Here is a 16,972-nt window from a genome sequence, read left to right as displayed (position 1 = left end):
ATATTCTATTTACATTCATGTACCACAACTGGTTTAGGCATTTCCCAATCAATGAGCATCTACTTTGTTTTCAGTTCTTGGTTACCAGAAAAAGTACTATTATAAATATTTTTGGTGCCAATAAAGACCTTTTAATTAAAAAAAAAAATATATATATATATATATCAAAGATTTCTTAGGTTACATATCTGGTAATGGAATCTCAGTCATTGGTATAGACATTTTAATCATTTTATTTGCATAATCCTAAATTGTATATACACATCTGCCTACATGATATACTACTACCATGAAAATAGATACCTTTAAATTTTTATACCTATAATTACATCACAGATGTACATGTATGCATATACACACATAATATATGTACATTATATTGTCCATGTATATGTGTACATCTATAATACGTGAACACAAATTTGTGCACACTTATGTATGTGCCAGTAATTTAATAATATATTTAATAAGTGTTAACCATTACATATCACTTTAAAATTTGCCAAGCACTTTCCTTATTATGTCTTTTGATAAAATTAATTTGTGAGGCAGATGCTATTATTATCCACATTATACAGGTGAGGAAACTGAGGGTGAGAAGCTAGTAAGTAGTTCAGGTATAATTCAAACTCAAGCCTTTCTGACCTCAAGTCCATAATTCTGTCCTGATACATTTTCATAGCCCTCAATATTTTTCAAAATATCTTCATATTCACTGTCTCAAATGACCCCCATGGCAATTTTTGAATTTATAACAGTATGCAGATGACTTACTGGTCAAAGATCCAACAAAGTAAAGTAATTTGTTCATGGTACCACGTGACAGAAATACTGCAGAGAACACAACATAAAACCCATAAATGTATTTGTTCCTTTTTAGACTGATTACCACATGAATATGTTAATTGATTTTTAAAACATGCAGTACACTGACGTGTTAAGGAAGAGTTCATAACTAATACTGCAATGTGTCTCACCAGCATTCATATCTAACCCACAAGAGCAAAAATATTCAGAAGGTAATATGTAATATTTGAGCAGGCAATGCTCAGTGCTACAAAGTAATTTCCAACTAAATAAGCAAGGGCTTGTCTTAGTGGTTGGATTCTCATGCACCAGTAGTCCTTCAGAGTAATGAGTCAAATGTAACTAAAATACTTGGGAGGAAAACAGTATTCTATTTGCAGCTAAAACTTAGGATAACAGAAACAAACAAAAAATTCCCTCTCAGCCACACAAGTTGAATTTTTTAAAAACATCACTTATTTGAGCTTGGTTCTTCTTTTTGTCATCCTGGATTAAGCCTGCTTGGTCCTTGAAAAATAAAAAATTCAATTCAGTATTCCACCCTGGTTTGTTTTCCTTCTGCATTGTATCAACAACATGATTTGTTATTCAGACACTCGGGTGTTGGGGCAATCCATTTTGTGAAAGCTTCTTTTCTTCTTATTGAGAAAGGAAAAGCAAAGAAGAAACTGTTTCCCTGGTAACATGAACTTGGCTATATTTTACTATAACTCTAAAATACCTTTGCATATAAGGAAGTGCTGTTTATAGTGGGTAGGGAAGTTGGACATAGAAAGCTCCTTAAATTCAAAAATATACACCTTCTCTCCACCCTTAGTTACCCTAAATGACCTACATGGGCCCTAGCTAAACTTCCCTTGCTATACTGTACTTGATCTGCTAACTTAATGTGTAAATAACAGATCCTCAAGAGATTATCTCCTATGTGGCAAATCTCCCAAAAGAAAAAAGGGCATTTTTCAATCCTGATCACTCTTCAAACAGAATATTTCTCTAGTTTTTGTTCCCTGTCCCTGTGGCATATATACTTACACACACACACACACACACACACACACACACACACACACACACACACACACACACACACCCCACTTCCTTGATCTATTCTCTGCAAATCCACACATCTACAAAATTGCTTACTCCTTTTTTAATCATGATACCTCCCAAAAAGTTGGAGGGTTTTGTTAACTGAAAGGAAGAGAAAGACAATTAACACAGCCACCATATTTACTCACTATTTCCCTTGCCCCTCAACTTTGAGGAAGAAATCTCACCTAGGAAGGAAACTTTGGTTACTACTATGAAGCGAAAGCCAAGTTTCTAAAGGCTTGGTTAGGAAAGCTCAAAAAGGAATCAATCTCTCTGTTTGCTGAATGTAAAAATAAAAAAGGAAAGTACTGGAAGAGTGGATTGAAGATTTGGGTCAACTCTTCAGATTAGAGGAGGGGAGGGGAAAGAGGGCTATAAATACTTCTTTTGCTAAATTAGCCTATCAAAAGTAATTCACTGACACCAAGTCCCTATTCTTCTCTTCAATAAAATGTCTCTATACAGTACTAAGATCTACATATAGATTACTGGGATATTGTAACTTGAATGATTAGGCACTTAATAAATGTCTTCTAATGATGGTAAAAAATAAAATCAAGAGAAAAGAATTTAATCTCAGAGTTACTTCTTTCTAGATGGCCATCATCACATTTGCTTCCCTTGATCCCACTATCTCTCCTTTCTTCAAGTTTTACTTAAAGGTATAAGGTCTGAGAAACAAAACCTGGATTTCTCTATAGCTTGGATAAATTGAATAAAAGTCTAATACTCACTGCATGTACCCAGATCATGGCTACTGGCTAGCATATCACCTCCATCTTGTCTGAACAGGATGAAATGGGGCAGGTGGTCTGAGTCTGTGGTCACAGTTCCATCCTGCCAGCCAACATGTTGGAATAAGCTGGCAACCAAAATTCTCATGCCTTGTTTAAAAGGCTCTGAAATGGTCTGTTTGCACTTCTGTGCTCTTTGCTTCTTCTCTTGTGGGATAATTTCTCTTTGAAGATAGAAGCCGTCCCTTTCCATATGTTGTTTACAATACAAATGTAGAAGTTTTCCTGTTACTGGCTTGGCACTGCCACTAATATCCACCTCTTAATCAGTTTAAAAGGCAATAGCTACAGAGAGAGAATTCATCCACAGTACTTTTCAAAAACATAAAAAAAAGTCTTGACCAGATAATTTGGGGTGATATCAGATTCCTAAGTTTGTACCACACAGTGAGGTCCCTTTTCTGCCTGCCAATCATGCACATAATTTCCTAAGTGGGACCACACTGTATAGTAAAGAACCAAACTGTATTTTTCATTACCTTAAGAAAAAATTACTGTTTCAGTCACAGTATATATGAGATTCTCTTCTAGGAATGAACAGTTTATTTTCAGGTGATCCCTTAACTTCTTCGGTAGACTATCAACTGAATACTCAATAATGATTATTCATGATTTTGAGTGTCTAAAATATATTAAAATATCTCTGCATGCAATGTGGCACTCTATAGTCAGAAACTTTTATGCAGTATAAAATGCCAGAATAGTAATACCTTATTTCATTACACTTGAACTCATTCTACAAGTGAAATTTATTAGTAGCAGATTGCTAATACAACCGTAGGTTTTTGTTTTGTTTTTTCACATTTCCCACTACAAGATGAATCTACAGAACAGCTGGATAGAGGGATCTATTTCACCTAATATGTCATCAACTGTACGTGTAACTCTCAAAGTTGTACTTGGTTGTTTTTTCCCTATGTTTCTCATGGTGAGTCTTATAGGCTTTAAAAAAACAACCACCACCGCCACTGCCACCAAAATGTCCTTTGCCAAGTAGACAGTTTTACTAAGCACTTCCAAGCTAAAGTGCATTTAGTACAGGAGTAGCTAGGACAGAGTGCTGGCTTTGAAGTCAAGAAGACATAAGTCTACATCTTGTATCAGAAACTTACTAGCTATAGGACCTTGGCAAATCATTCAATTTCTCTCAACCTCAGTTTCTTCATCTGTAAGATGAGGATAATAATAGCATTTACTTCATGGGCCTGATGTGAGGATTAAATAAGGTAACTTATAGAAATCATTTTGTATACCTTAAAAAGTGCTGGGTAAATGCTAGCTATTGTTCCTTCCAGGAAAAAGAGAAAAGGATTCTAAGTCACAAGCAGTGTGATGATGGGCATTTACTTCTCCACAGATGAAGCCATAGTAGGAAACTTCCAGTGTGGAAGCTTCCTAAGCTGATGCAGATCAACAACTTATCTGTAACTTAAAGACCACAGAGTCATCTGGCAGCACAGAATACAAAGCTAAATGAGGGGGAAAAAAAAACCCAACAACTACATAGTCTGCATGGGAAGGAAGAACAGCCTACTAAGAAAAATGCAATTTTGGATAGTGTTTCAAACAACTTGTTTATAATCACTATTGCCTAACCAATTTGTTGTTTTTTCATCTTTCTAAAAAACAAGTAACCATATCATTCAGATTGCCAGAATCACCAAATGAGCAGAAAATTAAAAGGGATTATAAATTCATAGGCACCCCAAAATGCTATTGGAATGCTTACTCTCTGACCCCATAATGAGTTCTTATCATTGTATTTATAAGTATTACTCAGGAAAATCAAGAAATATACCCCAACAGTTCAATCAGAGTATTATTAAAGAAAACAGCCTTATATCCAAAATATTGAAGTGTATGTACACACACACACACACACACACACACACACACACACACACACACACACACACACACACACAGAATTCAAAAAGATAAGATTTCATCCTGACTGTGAATGGCTATTTCATCTGATCAGTGCTATGAAAATGGATGAGAACTGGAAGGGTAAATTATTTGTAAGGCAGAGAGCTAAGGTGAGAAGAAAGAAAAGGAAACTATCAGACTCCACTTAGAATCACTCCAAGAGTTTACAGGAAGTCAGCCAGAGTTAGAAATTTTTAGGGAGGAGTTTTTAATCTAGATATTCTGGCTCAGTCTTAAACAAGGACAACTACTTGAGTCTTCTCAATCTCATTATCCTATACTTATCTATATGAGAATAGTGATACCAACCCATCCATTAGGTACTTGGAAGAGTAAGCTCTTAATCACAAACCTGGCAAGCATAAAATACAAACAAACCTAGGCTACAGCCAACACTTAGTTTAGAAAAAATTCCAGAATTGCTAACCACTGGCAAGTATTTAAACAAATCCATGTGTGTCCTCTAATGCAGGACTGAGAAGGTGATTCAAGAGAAGGGTTATAGCTAGCCACTCTGGAGGCTGAACAGAACTGGGGTGAGGGGAGTGATTGCTTACCTTGGATACTTGTCGAAGCCACCTTAAGTACTCGGTAAAAGTATCAAAACAAATGTAATAGGTCTGGCTTTGAGGTCCAGAGGAACTGAAGGCTAAACAGTGCTGGTGCTTCTTTACTTCTTCAACCTAGAGGGGAAAAAAGATATACTAGGAATAAAGTTATGACCCACACATGGAACCTATACTCAACAAGGAACCTAACAAGTCAAGAGATATAAAGGATGGCCCCTACCACTTTGGATGGACCCCCCAGGAGAATTTTGGAAGGACATGGAAAAGAGTCTCATGGTATGAGAAGGCACAGGTGGAATGAATGAAGCAATCAGTGATCCAGCTTAAAAAAAAAAAATTACAAATAATGCTTGTTAAATTGGATGAAAGATCTTTAAGAGATTTCCATTTCTCCTATCCTTGTAAACTACTCCAGTTTGCAAAAAGATTTGCATTTGGAGGAGTCAGGTTATTTTCCATGGAGTTTCCCTATCTCTGGTGAAATGCTCTTCCTCTTTTTTCTGCATGGAACATTGCCTTCCCATATACTCCCCCTCCACACACTAGGTATTGGGATTCTCACTTCCTCTTGAAAGGAATTTTTTTTTGTAGGTAATTCTGAGTAATTCATTTTTAAAAATTGTATACACACCAAGAAGCCTCCAAACATTTTAAATAAATTAAATAGATGGTAGAAATAAACTTAATAATAAATTTCTACGAAGGGCAGCTAGGTGGTGCAGAGGGCAGAGAGCCAGACTTGAAGTCAAGAAGACCTGAGTTCAAAATCTGGCCTCAACCACTTATGAACTGTATGAACCTGGGCAAGTTACTTAATCTCATTTACCATGGTTTCCTTATCTGTAAAATGAAGTAGAGAAGAAAATGGTAAACCATTCCAGTATCTTTGCCATGAAAATCCCAAGTGGATTTTGAAACAAAGAGTGGAACAAGACTGAAAAAATGAGTGAATAACAACAAAATCTTTACAAAATCATGAACTCAGAACAACTCTGTCATCTAGAATATAAATATACAGTAAAGAGTCAGGTTTCCATTTGGGCACTTGTTAGGAAAAGAGAAAAATATAAAAAGAAAAAAGTAAGAAATGTTTCAAAAAGTCAAATATCTATGTATGTTAGGGGAGAAACTGAAAATGCTCTAATTAAAAATGAATTTATACTGAATAAATGTTTATCACCTTAAGAAACATTTATTGTCAACACTTTACCTAAAGGTGAGTTTTATTAAGATTCACCATTTCAGCAGTCAAGGTAGACAAATAATACACATATAGCCAGGGAGAATGCCAAACTCATAACATTACCTCCTAGAGAACCCTGATGGCTTGACAGAAGGGTAAGCTATCCCAAACCATGTTATGGGGGAATCTTTTTTTTAATATGGGGGAAGCAGAGCCATATCCTCTTGTTTTAGGTTTCAGTCCAAAACAGAGTTAAAAGGGAAATGGAAAACCACTTTTGAAAAACTACACTGCAAAAAGTGAAGTGTGCCCCTCCCCCCTCCTCAACACAGATAACTGGCTTTTAAAAGACTAAGATTTAATCACTTCCAAAGCTTACCTAGAACAGGTCTTACAAGGTCTCCCTGAGGAAAAAAAAAGGAAGTTATTAACTTCCAGTTCATTCAATTATGGAAAACCACACAATAGTAAGCCCTAGTATCAACCAAGACTGAGAGCTTATATCTCTCCAATATAGTCAATGCAAACCCTAATCATGGTCTATGCTGGCATCTAACTTTATGGAGAAGAGAAAAATTGACTTTTTTAACCTGGGAGGATGTCAAACACAGAATTTCAATTTTCATTAGGAAGATGTTTCTACTAATACTGATAAATAGGTTCACAAAACTATCTAAAAAGCAACTGATCTGATTATTAAATTAGTGCCACTCACTTAGATAGATGATTGTAAACTGAGGCAAGATAGGGAGAGTGGGAAGGGTGGTGTTGGTTTCAAGTATAATAATACTTAGCCCTAAACTGGTCTAAGGAAAACAAACTTGCTTTTGAAACCAAGTGTGAACTTGATTAGGATCAGGATCTCCAAGAACCAGGGTTATAAAAATTACACTTTATACATAGCAACTCCCTGAAAATAATTAATCCCAATTATGTTAAGTTGTCAAATAAGGAAGAAATTATTTTAAAGAGTGTAAAATGAGGAAGGATGACTTTTTAAAAATTTGTTCCTGCTGCAGAAATGAGGCAAAAGAGCTTCTTCTGCATCCTATTCCTCCTAAATCAAAGCGTCTGGAGGATCAGATATTTGACAAATAAAAAACAATTACTTTTAGTAACATTTGATTTCCTTATTTTCCTTCTTCCCAACTTCCCCTACACACATACAACAAAGAGAAAGTGCCAAATGAAATCTCTTGCTCAATGCCTTTCCCACTCCATTATATAAACAATCCACTTTAACCTCTTAACCTGCACATCAGCACACAGTCAAATTACTTTAAATCTCACATCACTTAAACATAAAAATAAATTGCTATTTAATTCAATCAAGATTTTTAAGGGCCTAGGGTGGGAATACAAAGACAGAAATAAATTAGTCCCTGCCTTTAAGGAGCTTATTTTCTACAGGGGGCATATAATATGTACAGAGATAAGGAATTACCAAGCAATGTGAGAAGGAAAAGAACAGTAACAACAGAATGCACCAGGGAAGATCTTGAAGGAGAACACAGTTTATGCAGGGGAGTTGCATTCCAGGCAATGAAGAATGCCAGGTGGAGGAGGTATTACATCCTAAAAGGAGCTGCAGTATATTTTTGAACATAAGAATAATATGGTTAGTCCCTGTGCCTGAAAAGGATTATTTCGACAGGATATAGAGCATAGTTGAGAAGAGAATAAGGATAAGAAGACCAATTAGGAAGTTATTATAATAGTAGAGGTGAGAGTAGATGGAGGTTGGTGGCTATGGGAGTAGTCAGCTGATCAACTATTAATTAAGCATTTATTTAGTGCTTACTATATGCAAACAAGAGACGTCCAGGATAAATTGGCAACCATTTCGGAGGGAAGACACTAAGATTAAGGACTAGGAAAGACTTGTTATGGAAGGGGAGCCTTTAGTGGAGACTTCAAGGAAGCCAGAGAAACCAGGAGGCAGAAATGAAGAAGGAATATACAGGGGTACTGCCAGTGAAAGTGCCTAAGAGTGTGTGTCTTGTTAGAGACAACAGGAAGGAAGTATCAGTGGATGGCAGGGCATACCCTGGAGGGGTGTAAGGTATAAGAAGATTGGTAAGGTAGGAAAACGACCAAGTTATGAAGGAGCGGGCTTTTATATTTGATCCTGGAGGTAACAGAGAGTCATCAGAGTTTACTGAACAGGAGAGTAACATGCCAAACTTGCATTTTATTAAGGTCAATTTAACAAATGGGTGGAGGACTGACTGGATTGGGGGGAGCCATGAGATTCACCAGCAGACTAATGCAGTAATTGAGGCATGAGGTGATAAAGGCCTGCACCAGAATGATAGTAGCAGTGTCAGAAGAGAGAAGGGGCTTATATGACAAACGTTGCAGAGGTGTAGGCAAGAAGATTTAGGCAAGCTAGGTGGCACAGTGGACAGAGCACCAACCCTGGAGTCAGCAAGACCTGAGTTCAAATCAATCAATGAAATACTACTTGACTTTTTTTCTGACTTTTGTTTTTCTTAAGCTTTAGTTCATTTGTCTAAAGCACTATATACCAAAGCAGTCAAATAATTCTCTGAGTTAGTCAGCCTCACTCACAGACCTTAACACTAACCAGCTACTAGTCAAAGGGAGCAAGGGAGAAGATGTGGATGGGTTAACACAAATTCATCACCACTGTTTAACAATCAACTCAGTTTAGGTACCCTTTTGAACATGGTTCAGAAGCACAATCTTTGTATACTACATTTTATGAATTTTTAAAAAATACAACTTACTTTTCCACCAATTAGTGGGAGGACGTGCATCTTTCCAGTCAAGCTATCTTTCACGGAGGATACAATCAGGCATGTTCCACACAGGATAACTTGGCGTCTTGTCCATCGGTTCACTGGTAACTGCATTTTCCCTTTTCGCACATTGTACATTCCTGAGAGCTGAATCCGTTCAGAGCTACCAGTGCTATGGGGCTTTCCTGAAGAAGAAAAAAAAAAGGAAATACTTTAGGCCTAAAAAATTATAACTTTTTAAATTCTTCTGCATAGCAGACTAGTTACTTGGTGATTAAAAAAGAACAGTGGAGAAATCAAGGCATTCTATGACTGAAAGAATTTTAACAAGACTGGAGTTATGCATGTTCATATAAAGGCCCTGATAGTTGCTTTATATGGACATTCTGCCAATTATATTTTTGCTTCAGGTAAGGAGAAAAATCTCTTAAACCTGAGTGGGGAAAAAAAATCTTATCTTATTTTCTCTTTTGTTGCATTTTTTTTTCCTTTTATACATCTCCAGGTCAAAACTAAGTTTAGAAAGATATGCCTTTAAAAATCTGAATCAACAATTAAAGGTGAGGAAAAAAAGGTAAACCCTGGGAGGAAATATGGTTCACTGGAAAATCAAAAGGTTTGGGGTTCAAATCTTGGTTTTACAATTTACTACCTAACCCTGGGCAAATTACTTAAATTTTCTGAACCTGTTTTTTTTCACTTGTAAAATGTAGGTGTTAAAATAAATGATCTCCAATTTATCCTAAAATCTATAATTTATGTTCCCATGATACTTAAACCTGGGAAATTAAATTTCAACCATAAGAATGAGAATAACATTCAACATCAGGCATTTATTTGTAACTGGCCAGTGTCAATGCCATTAGGGCTGAATTTCCCTCCCAAATGTACATCCTGTAGAACCACCACTAAGATGAAAGAAAACTGTCTAAAAGTCAACATTACTGCATCATTATAAATAGCACATATTCATTCACAGGGTTGTGAGGATCAAATGAATTAATACGTGTACACTGCTCTATAAACCTTAGAGCAGCAGTAGCTACTGCTACTACATCGCTCAGAGGCTACCTGTAGTTGGTAATACTGACATTCTAGGCTTTCCTTTTACATGGATGTGTACACAGATACACACATACAAACATGGAAATCTGGCATAACTTCATTTAGGCAGGTCTCATGACTGGAACAGAGGGGCTGCAGAAATTTATATGACACAATAGGCAAGTTGTATCAACAAATGAAGAAGTACTTCCTCAGTTCTAGGCAAGACTACATATCACCAGGAGCACTGGTGTCTGTACAAAAATAAATTTAAAGGGGATGGAAAAAGTCTAAGTCAAAGCAAAACTAGAAGTGAATCTGGAGTCATTCATTCCTTCAGGTTAGCACATTTAATGAAATAAAATAATAATAACAATTAACAATAATATAGAACCAATTAACATTAACATATACTTTTTGTTGCATCAAGTGACACTAAAACTTGCTCAGTGTTTTTACAAGTGACTACAGCCTATGTCACTGAAGGACCACAGCCCTCCCCCAAAAATGTCCCATATAGAAAATTCCCCTAGATGGCTTCAATCTCCTGAATAGTCACATTTTGACAGTGCTTAAACAAATAGCAAGGGCAGCTACATGGTTCAATGGATCAAGTGCTGGGCCTGGAGTCAGGAAGACTCACCTTCCTGAGTTCAAATCTACCCTCAGATACTTACTAGCTGTGTTACCCTGGGCAAGTCACTTAACTCTGTTTGCCTCAGGTTCCTCTTCTGGAAAAGGAACTGGAAAAGGAAATGGCAAACCACTACCAAAAAAATCCAGACGGGGTCACAAAGAGTCAGACATGACTGAACAACAACAGACAGCAACACTGGCAGCTCTGACATTCCTCTTGTTACCCTTCTGTCCCAGAACAGCATCTAGCCTTACAGCAAGGCAAAGACTTAAAGCTAGAAGGGACCCTAGGAGAAAGAAAATCTAATCCGGCCAATTCATTTTACAAGTGAGGAAATTAAAGCCCAGAGAGCTGAAACAACTTTCTTCATGTCATACAGGTGAGCAGCACAGTTAAAGAGTATTGAAAATCAGTCACAGCTCTTTCATGAATTCAGATCTGATTTTTAAATTTCTCCTTGACCTAGATGATAGTCATCTGATAAAAGCACTTTATTTATAGCTTAGACAAAACAACATGACATACGTAAAGGGTTTGGTCTGTAACTTAGACTTAACAAGGTAACATAAAATGCTCTGCTAACATTTAAAGCACCATGTAAATGGCAGCCAGCGTTACTATCATTCACGTAGTTTTTTAAGGCTTATTAAGCAATTTTCTTACAACAATCCAGCGAGGGAGGATATGCACAAGCGTGGTATACTTCACAGAGGAGCAAACTGACTGGAGCAAGGTACGCAGGAAGAAATACTGGAAATAGTACTTGAATCCAACTCTCCTGATTGTCCTGAACGCCTTCACTAGATCACAGGTGTGGATCCTGGAGGGACCTCAGAGGCCAAGGGGCCCAACATCCTCCTTTCACAGGTAGAACACGGAGGGCCAGAGATTTATACAGAATCATAGCTGGCAAGTGTCTGAAGGGGAATTTGAATCAGGTCTTCCATGCTCTAAATCCAGCACCCACTCCACCACTCCACGTAGAACTATAGCTTGAAAATTTAAGTATTCCAACACTGAAGTGACTGGGGAGCAATAACAGACATCACTTCTGAGTGCTCCTATAACAGAGCCGTGTCTTTCCTTATTGCAAAAAAGGCATTTACAGAAAGGAGGACAGCTTCAGCTTAAATTCAAAATCTAGAAGCTTACCTGCACGTGGTAGAGGCTAAAATTAGAGAGAAATCAGAAGCATAAAATTTTGGAAGCTCAGAGGAAACTTATAGATGAGGAAACCAACAAAGATGCTGTAAAGTTACTTTGTTCACAGTCATCTAACTAGTGAGTGCCACCAAGGGTGCTAGAACCCAGATTTCCTGAGATGGTTAGACCAAGGCTCTGCCCAATATATACTCTGTGAGGTGCAGTGTAGAGAGCACCAGGTCTAGAGTCAGGAAAACTTGAGTTCAAATCCAGTCTTAGACACTTACTAGTTGTGTGAACCTGGATAAATTAATCTGCTTGCCTCAATTTTCTCATCTATAAAATGGGGATAACAGCACCTACCTTCCAGGGTTGTTTTTAGAATCAAATGAAACAGTAATTGTAAAGTGTTTGGCACAGTGTTTGGTGCAAAGTAAGCATTCTACATAAAAGCTAGGTATTGCTATTATTATCATCACTGTTATGATTTCAAGAGAAAGGAAAAGCCCAAAGAAAAAGGAAGTAGATAGTATGGAGAAGGGTAGATAAGTCAGTCTTGAATTTATTCATATAATCCCATCACCACAGATAACTAACTGATCTAGTTTTTTAAATGGGCTGTTCATTAACTTAAGGCAACACCTGGGATCTGGTGGCTTTACAGAAAGACATCTTACCCAATTTTAAGGTCTCCAAAGGGTGTAAAGCAGTTCTAAGGCTAGCTTTTAAGTCTCAGTCTATTTTACAGTTTACCTTCTTAGAATCCAAACTCAAATCATGACTTTCAGTCTTGCCTTGCATTCTTCTTGCTGTCCCTCTGGTTAGTAACTGAGGTCAGACTTGGTGTCCAACACAGAGCTTTGAAACAACTGGTCCCTGGGGATGGGGTGTGGGAGGGAAGGCAATGTATGTATGCCTGGGCATTCACCCAGATACATCCTCCCCCAAGTCAGACTTCCTTATTCTATTACATAAGCATCTTTATTTTCTTTTCCTTTCTTGCCAGCTCTTGAAACCCTTGGTTCAAAGAGGCAGTTCTAATTGTCCTATGCTCTCAAAAACATTGGCATCAACGTATTCCATGTCTGCCAGGTTAAAGCTTGGACTGTTATGATAACTTTCATTTCAGAAAGGATATTCCAAACCCTCCAGGTTGGTAGCATTTGTTACAAGATCCCAGGAGGAGACAAATGGCAGAGCAAAAACTTAGGTGGAGCAAAGACTGAGATATGACCTCAGCACAAGGAAATAAAACACATCACACTGAAACTCAATTGGCAGGCGGTGGGTAGAGAACTTGATCCTGTCACAACCCGTTCAGAGATGGCCAAACTGAAGTGATGAAGGTGCTCTCAGAAAGCTGTGGCAATTCAACTTTTACACAGCAACCAACACACTCAAATGTCAAGCCATGCTCTCTGTATCTTATGCAGCCAGACCTCAAAACCTCCCACTAGCAAACTTCTACTTATCAAGGAGAAGGTTAATTGGTTTAAAAAAGAGGGGCTGGGGAGGAGAGGGGGTAATAGAGATTCATTCCCTAAAAAGGAAGTTTTCAAGTTTCTTTTTTATATAGTGGTATATTTTGTGTGTGTGTATGTGAACTTTTAAAGGCAATTGTGTTTGGTTCAGAATTGGCCTGAAAAATTCTGAGGAAAAGTTTCTAGAAACATGGACTACTAGGTAGTTTTTCTACCTTTCAGGAACTGAGGATATCTATTTTCTCTTCCTCTATAGCAAAAAAGCCTACAGAAATAATGACCTTCAAAAATGTGATTAGATTTTTTTTAAGAAAGAGAACAGTATATAGAAAAATAAGAAAACTGTATATCTGAATTCCTACTCATTAACCTAAGGAAAGAACTGGAGATAAATGAACAAAAGGCAAAACAAAGCCAGCTTTCTACTAGGGTTGGGGCCATAGGCAAGAGACTGTCTCTCAGATTTAGACTGTATATATTTATATGTGTATGCATATGTGTGTCTGTATGCATGTGTTATACAGGGTATCTCAAAAGTCTTGGTGCTCTAATAGATTAAAATTCACTAAGACTTTTGAGATGCCCTACATAATTCACACATACACACCCATGCACACTCCCAAAAATGTATACAAACACACCAATCCTCCCAAGCCAAGGGGACTGAAAGAAAACTTGAGAGAATTAAAGAATGCAACAGGCTTTGTCAAAAGGGCACATTTTTCCTTTACTCTCAATATTCATACTCAAAGTGAACAGAAAATCAGAATTTAAAAGTAAATTCCTTTATCCTTTAATTTAAAGACAGTGTGGTTTGGTAGAAAGAAAGCTTGCTTTGGAGAAGTCTGGAATTCAAAAAGTCTAGCCTCTAACTCATCCTGGCTGGGTTAGCCTAGGCAAATAAATCCCTTGACTTCTCAGAGCTCTTGACATTTATAAATCAGAGAGTCAAAATTAATCTGCTTTGGTAGAAGAAGTTTCCACAAGGAGAGTTCCTTACTCCAAAGAAGCCTCAGGTCTAATTTAAAACAAACAAATGAGCAAGACAATAACAAAGCCTCACCCAGAGGACTTAAGATCAATGGGCCAGGGCTCCTTACTGTCCACTAGAAGCAACAACCTCAGGTCAAGACAATGGAAATATGTGTACCTTAAACTCTATTCTCACTCTCGGAAGTTGACTTAATTTAAGATATGATCGATCAATCATTAAGTTTAGGAAGGGGGGGGAAAAAGAAAGCCTATTTTATCTAATTATATGAATGGAATGACAGTCTATGTCCTATCTTTACCCTATTTAAAAACAATAGGAAAAGAGTTCATTTACCTTGTAACTAGGCAAATACTCTCAACAAGTGGGTGGCTATGATTCTTGGAAAATAAAATACCATTTTCCCCCATGCTGCTTGTGTAAATCAACATGGATAACCTTCAGAAGTCAAAGGAACATTCAAGGGCTCACCCATGCTCTCCCCCATCAACAGAATGAAAGCAGACAGTACATTAATCTATTTTTCTGTAGCAAGCAGCCATCAACTATCTGACTCTCTAAACAAAGTTCCTCAAGATGAGGTTATTACCATATTTCCTGCTTCAGGATTAGAGGCAATAACTTAATAGCCAGGTCCAATTATTCAGTCTGTGGATTATGTAGGTGGCTAGACGGCCCATTGGATAGAAAGCTGGGCCTGGAGTCAGGAAAACTTGAGTTCAAATTCAGCTTCAGATATTTACTAGCTGTGTGACCTTAGGCATGTCACTTTGCTTGCCTCAGTTTCCTCAAATACAAAATGGGAGCAATAATAGCACCTACTTCACAAGTAGGTATTGTGAGGATTAAATGAGATAGTATTTGTAAAGGGCTTAGACACAAGCAGACATATAAATACTTATCCCTTTCCTTTCCCTTCTTTTACCTCTTCCCTTTCCCCTTCTCTATGCTCAGCAGTAAACATTTAACAAGTACTTCTTATATTGAATGATACCTCTGTCCAACTGAATCATACCCTTCTCCAACAGCGTGTATTGGCCTATGGATATTTTGCTTCATGTTAGTACCTTAACTAGCAAAAAAAAAAAAAGAAAAGAAAAAGAAAAGAAAAAAAACCACATATACCAGCAATGGCTTGGATACCTTTGTAGCTACACTGTGCTCAGTACTTCTGGGAGTAAAGAAGTATAAGATACAGTCTGAGGCTACCCATGTGACTTTGGACAAATAACTGGGTTTGAATTCAATTCAAGAGTTATTAATTAATGGTCATTTTCAACAATTAATAAGCACCTAATAGCTGCAAGACACTGTGAGGAGTCCTACCTAATTATCAATCCTATGAGTAAAGTTCTTATAATGTAACTGAGGAAATATGGATAACACATGAAATCAGTAACAAGTCAATAAACAATAACATGGAACAAAGTACAGAAAACCTTGGCAAATAGAAAGATCATAAGAATTCTCTAGGAAGGCTTCATTATGCTGCCCAGACTGGGCCTGCAAGTGTGGGTACAAAAGATATATTTGGGAAGAAGAGAGGAAGGGAGGGCAACAGCATGAACATAAGGTAAAAAGCAAAAGTGAATCTGGAAGAGAAAGAAAACTTACTACTCAACATCTGATAAAAGTTGGCCTGCATTAAGAAAATGAGGTTACTGATCAAAATGAGGTACCTGAATTACATTAATAGAAAGTCTCAAAGTTAGAAGTTTTGGGCCGTGCCACATGTACCTTGAGCAAAACACTATCCCATTTCAGGTGTGAATTTCCTTATCTGTCCAAGTGACAACACTGGACTGGATGACCTCTCAAGCCCCTTCCTATTCTGAAATTCTATGGTTAAATGTTCTCTAGATATCAATTATCCATGCTCATTTTGTTGCTACCAGCATAAATTGTGCTGACAATTCACATTTCACACTAATAATAAAATAAAATTTATCTGGCATTAATAATTATCTTACAATTTTCTACATTTAATATCAGGAAGTCAAAGCTCAATCAGTACTGTTCTATGCTAAAATCCGTATATTAGGATCTGTAACATGTTTCTTAGATTTATTCCCAAATGCTTCTACACAACTGAGTACCTAATCTTTTCAGTATTGGCGTAAGAGGAGGTCTACATAAGTTATCTGATTATGAAAACTTATCCCTTTAAATGTCAAGACTGCTAAAAAAAAAAATTTTCAGTCACATTTTCCAGAAATCTCTCTAAATCATTACAACATACTCCCTACAACTAGGTAAAAGGAGTATAAAGACAATAATATAAGCTTTCCTTTGTGACTCAGGGCGATCATTACTGACATTATTGTACTATTCGGTAACACTGGTGATACCCTTAGGGCATACTGAGGTGTGTCCTAAGACTTCAAAGAGTTCTGTTTTTGTAATTCTGTCTTTTTATTCATTCAACAAATATTGATTAAGTACCTACTAAGAGTTTTCTCTTTCCCTTACTGTCAACAGCTACTAAAAAGTTTCATCTACTGAAAAGCATTGTCTCTGAGCTTACTTCATTTTGAACACTG

General features: G+C 37.1%; 1 protein-coding gene across 1 annotated transcript in view; it reads right to left on the bottom strand.

Annotated features, from left to right (window-relative positions):
• PHLPP1 (PH domain and leucine rich repeat protein phosphatase 1) overlaps positions 1–16,972 on the bottom strand; it is a 299,915-nt gene that overhangs the window by 134,062 nt on the left and 148,881 nt on the right. The window contains exons 2-3 of the mRNA XM_072605517.1: positions 9,125–9,321; positions 5,180–5,305 (exon numbers count right to left, since the gene is read on the bottom strand). Of these exons, the coding sequence (XP_072461618.1) occupies positions 5,180–5,305; positions 9,125–9,321 (323 nt within the window). The remainder of the gene's footprint in view (positions 1–5,179; positions 5,306–9,124; positions 9,322–16,972) is intronic.

The sequence above is a fragment of the Notamacropus eugenii genome, chromosome 4 (genome assembly GCF_028372415.1).
Source record: "Notamacropus eugenii isolate mMacEug1 chromosome 4, mMacEug1.pri_v2, whole genome shotgun sequence".
Lineage (NCBI taxonomy): Eukaryota > Metazoa > Chordata > Mammalia > Diprotodontia > Macropodidae > Notamacropus > Notamacropus eugenii.
This window is presented reverse-complemented; position numbering and strand designations above follow the sequence as displayed.